At 59.3% G+C, this 4,977-nt stretch overlaps 1 protein-coding gene across 1 annotated transcript in view; it reads right to left on the minus strand.

The window, feature by feature from the left end:
• Nucleotides 1-2,075: 2,075 nt before the first annotated feature.
• Nucleotides 2,076-4,977, minus strand: part of LOC102033360 (mucin-2-like) — a 13,380-nt gene continuing 10,478 nt past the window's right edge. Inside the window, exons 6-12 of the mRNA XM_031065248.1 lie at nt 3,815-4,899; nt 3,493-3,681; nt 3,066-3,181; nt 2,900-2,958; nt 2,491-2,636; nt 2,327-2,389; nt 2,076-2,242 (exon numbers count right to left, since the gene is read on the minus strand). Coding sequence (XP_030921108.1) covers nt 2,076-2,242; nt 2,327-2,389; nt 2,491-2,636; nt 2,900-2,958; nt 3,066-3,181; nt 3,493-3,681; nt 3,815-4,899 — 1,825 coding nt within the window. The remainder of the gene's footprint in view (nt 2,243-2,326; nt 2,390-2,490; nt 2,637-2,899; nt 2,959-3,065; nt 3,182-3,492; nt 3,682-3,814; nt 4,900-4,977) is intronic.

Raw genomic sequence — 4,977 nt, forward strand, 5'->3', positions numbered from 1 at the left:
GGTGGTGGTGGGGTCACGGTGGTCTTGGTGGTCATGGTGGGCATGGGGGTCATGGTGGGCATGGGGGTCATGGTGGTCAAGGGATTGGAGTGGGCATGAGGGTGGTGGGGATGGTGGGGTCATGGTAGTGGGAATAATGGTGGTGGGGAGCGTGGCCATGGTGGTCCATTGTCCACCTTGAGATCTCCTCAATGTCCCCCACAACCAAGGGTGGTGCCACCTTGGGATGTCCTCAATGTCCCCAACAACCAAGGGTGGTGCCACCTTAGGACCCCATCCATGGGTGGTGCCACCTTGGGACCCCCTCAATGTCCCCAACAACCATGAGTGGAACCACCTTGAGACCTCCTCAAAGTTCCCCTCACAACCATGGGTGGAACCACCTTGGGACTCCCTCAAGGTCCCCCACTCATGGGTGGTGCCACCTTGTCTGGTGCCACCACAGCTGCCCCACCCTCCTCCTCCTCCTCACCCTTTGTCCCCGTGGGAAGGAGGTGTGGAGGAACCTCCAGGGTGACATTTCATTCCAGGCTTGGGGACAAGGGGACATTTTCTCCCACACACGTCACCGGCTGAGGTCGGGGTGTCCCAAGGGCGGCTCCGAACCGCTCGGTCAATTATTACCTCACTCCCAATATTTTCTTTTCCTTATTTAGATATGTTGTCCCTTGGGTTTGCACCTTGTCCCCAGCCCAGACGTGGCCTTGGTCATGCAGCCACCTCGTGTCCCCAGGAGGAACTGGACAGGTGACAATAAAGTTAAAGATGTGTTTAATTATAAATAATTCCGTGTGCAAACTTCTGCGTGGGGAGGAAGAGGATGGTGGGCCTCCTGATTCTCGTCACCCTCGTGTCCCCGTGCCCCTGTGTCCCCTCCTCCGTGTCCTGTCTCTGCTGGATCTCAGGTGGCTTCACTCAGGGGGACCACGGTGGGTCTCTGGATGTGCATCTGGAGAGGAAGCAGATGGGAGGATGATGACGATGATGATGAGTGGGATGAGTCCCACCATCATCAAAAAAAAAGAGAAAAAGGGGGGACAACATCAGGGTGTGTCACCCACCATCCTTGAGGTGTCCACCCTCTCCAGGTTGATGTAGCTGGTGCTGGGGGTCTCCATGTCTGTGGGGTAGAAGAAGAGGTGCCATGGACCCACCTGGGTGCCACAGTGACCCCCACCCCATCCCCACCCCATCCCCACCTCCATCCCCGTTACCTTCCCACGTGGCCGTCGTGTTGGTCATGGCAAAGCCTTGAGGTTCATCCCAGTCATCGCTGCTGTAGAGCTCCGAGCGGGACCTCAGCTTCTTCCTGCGTGGTGGGACCCATGGGGATGAGACCCAAGACCCCCACAGGACCCCCCAGCTCACCCCACGGTGACACTTTTACCTGAACTGCTCCTTCTGCCTCCGAGATCTCAGCAGGAGGATGGTGAAGATGGTGGCGACCAGGACCAAGACGGCCATCGGAATGCCCACGGCCACCCCGACCTTGCTGATGCGGGAGCTGCAGGCATTGTCCTGGTACCAGAAGGCCGCCTGGTCCGAGCACCTGGTGGGGATGGGCATGGTGGGTGTGGTGGTCGTGGTGGTGGGGTCACCGCGGTCATGGTGGTCATGGGGTCATCATGGTCATGGTGGTCATGGTGTCACCATGGTCATGGTGGTGAGGTCACCACGGTCATAGTGGTCTTGGTGGTCATGGCAGTCATGGTGGTCATGGTGGGGGAGTCACCATGGTCATGGTGGTCGTGGGGGTCATGGTGATGGAGTCACCATGGTCATGGTGGTCATGGGTATTATGGTCATGGTTGTTATGGTGATGGGTTCACCGTGGTCATGGTGGTCATGGGGGTCATGGTGGTCATGGTGGTGGGGTCACCGTGATCATGGTGGTCATGGTAGTCATGGTGATCATGGCCATGGTCGTCATGGTGATGTGGTCACCATGGTCATGGTGGTCATGGCAGTGGGGTTGTCATAGGTGGTCACGATTGTGAGGTCACCATGGTGGGCAGACCATGCTGGTGACAGCCATGGCTTTTGGGGGGCACCACCCATTTCTGGGGGCCGTGTCCTTACTCGCACTGCGGCCCCTCCCGTCCCACGGAGCAGCGGCCGTGGACGCAGGGCAGGGGCTCGGCGTGGCGGCTGTCGCAGCGGGTGATGCAGATGACACCAGCGCTGGTCAGGAGCTGCGTGTAGAACCCTCTGAACTCCTCCTGGATGTATCTGTCGCACAGATCTGAGGGTGGAGATGCAGGGCTCAGGTTTTGGGGTTTCCTCAGAGGGGTGAGGGACACCCAAACACCTCGTGGGCTTCACTTACTTCCTTCCAGCGGTTGCACGGTAGAGTTGAGGACAGAGGTGAAGTTGGTGTTGAAGCAGACACCTGGCATGGAGAGAGGAGCTGCTGGTGGGCAACCACCCCCAAGGCCACCCACCCCCAGTGAGGACCTGGTGATGGTGGCGGTGACCACCGGGGTCACTCACAGTCGTCCCCTGTGCAGTTCTCGCTGCAGTTGTAGTTTTGGATGGCGGCAACGAGGTTCTCCGAGATGATGCTCACCATCTCCTCGGCCTTGGAAGTGGCGGGGATCTTCAGGATGACTTCATAGTCCACCACGATGCTGCCCGAGCTGCGAGGAGAAGGGGCAGCGCTTGGTTCTAGACCAAACTGGGACCAGTGTGGGATGTCCAGTATGGAGGGACACCACGGTTACACGGGGCTGGACCGTCCTGGAGGAACTCCACGGACACAATGTGGCTTGGAGGGATGTGGATGCTCCAAGCTTGAAGGGAATCACCTCAAACTGACCCCCATGGGTCCCTTCACCCCAAACCACCCCACCAAAGCTCAGGAGAGGGTCAGGATCCCACCTGGCCACCGGTGGAGGCTCACCTCAGCTTTCTGATCTCCACATGATCGAACCCCTCGATATCTTTATAAAGCTCCTGCATCTGGAAGACAAAGAGAAGCCAGAGGAGATCCAGGCCCCCATCATGGTCCACGTAACCCCCTCAAGGGGCTGTCCCCAGGGTCACCCCTGGCATCGCTGGGTCCTGACCTGCTTCTGGAACGTGGCATTAAACTTCTGGTAAGCCTCTGAAGTTGGATCGGTGAGATTTTCATTAAATTCCTTTTCGATTTTGGTCGTCATCGCCACCGTCGCGTTCATCGTCACTTGGCCAAGCAGAGGAGACCCGTAAGGAAGAGACCCTGGTGTCCCCATCCCACCCCTGGTGAACTTGGTCAGGTGAGCACCTTGGTCCCTCCACGGTGACCCCAAACCCAGGTCAGTCTCACCAAGGTGACCCCATTTCTCGCTTGGTGCCTCTGTGGTGACCCAACCCCATTGCGGGGTCAGTCCCTCCATGGTGGTCCCATTCCCAGGTCACACCCTCACTCCAACCCCCGCCTGACCCCTCGGAGGTGACCTCAGCCCAGGTCCTGGTCTGGTGGCCACCCCATGGAACCTTAGGGCAGTTCCCTACCATCTTTGATCTCCACGATGTCCTTGGCGGTCTCACACCTGTCCCCTTGGAAATTGGGGGGGCACTGGCAGAAGCCGTTGGCCCAGGTGCCCCCGTTTTGGCAGATGAGCTCCTCACAGAAGTCACCTTGGAACCCCTCGGGACACACGCACTTGCCATCTTCCCAGGTGCCACCATTCTGGCACTGACCTGGGAGAGGGAGCCGAGGACACAGGAGATGTGACACGGCCTGGAGAAACCCCAGGAGCCACGTGGAGAATGCTGGGAGCAGGACGGGGAGAAGGGACGTGGCTATGGAGGGCCACCAAGGAGGAAGACTCACCTGGACTCGTGGCTGTAGTTGTGGTGGTGGTGGTGGTTGTAGTGGTGGTTGTAGTGGTGGTTGTGGTTGTGGTGGACGTGGTTGATGGGGTTGAGGTGGTGGTTGTGGTGGACGTGGTTGATGGGGTTGAGGTGGTGGAGGTGGTTGAGGTGGTGGACACGGTTGAGGGGGTTGAAGGTGTTGAGGCAGTGGATGTGGTTGACTCAGTGGGGATGGACAATGTGGTGGAAGAGGTGGTTGACGTGGTGGATTCAGTGGGCCTGGCCGAAGTGGTTGAGGTGGTTGAGGTGGTGATGGACGTGGTGGACTCGGTGGGTGTGGCAGAGGTGGTTGAGGTGGACTCGGTGGGGGTGGACTCGGTGGTGGAGGAGGTGGTGGACGTGGTTGACTCAGTGAGGGTGGCCGAGGTGCTTGAGGTGTGTGTGGTTGATTCGGTGGGACCAGCCAAGGTGGTTGAGCTGGTGGTGGGCGTGGTGGACGCGGTAAGTATGGCAGAGGAGGTGGACGAGGTGATGGATGTGGTTGATTCGATGGGTGCAGCTGAGGTGGTTGAGGAGGTGGTGGAGGGGGTTGACTCAGTGGGAGTGGCTGAGGTGGTTGAGGTGGAGGTGGACATCGTGGACTCGGTGGGGGTGGACTCTGTGGTGGAGGTGGTTGAGGTGCTGGTGGCGGATGTAGTGGACTCAGTGGGTGCAGATGAGGTGGTGGAGGACGTGGTGGACATGGTTGATTCGGTGGGAGTGGCCAGTGTGGTTGAGGTGCTGGTGGTGGACGTGGTGGACTCGGTGGTGGTGGTGGAGGTGGTGGTGGACGTGGTTGATTCAGTGGGATGGGCCGAGGTAGTCGAGGTTGTTGAGATGCTGGTGGTGCACATGGTTGATTCGGTGGGGGCAGCTGATGTGGTTGAAGAGCTGGTGGTGGACGTGGTGGACTCGGTGGTGGTGGTGGAGGTGGTGGTGGACGTGGTTGATTCAGTAGGGGCAGCTGAGGTGGTTGAGGAGGAAGTGGAGATGGTTGATTCGGTGGGGGTGGCCGATGTGGTTGAGGTAGGAGTGGACGTGGTGGACGTGGCTGACACAGTAGGCCTGGCTGAGGTGGTTGAGGTTGAGGTGGACGTGGTGGAGGGGACGGGGATGGCTGAGGGGGGTGAGGGGGGTGGGGGG

Source organism: Geospiza fortis, unplaced genomic scaffold (genome assembly GCF_000277835.1).
Source record: "Geospiza fortis unplaced genomic scaffold, GeoFor_1.0 scaffold1089, whole genome shotgun sequence".
NCBI lineage: Eukaryota > Metazoa > Chordata > Aves > Passeriformes > Thraupidae > Geospiza > Geospiza fortis.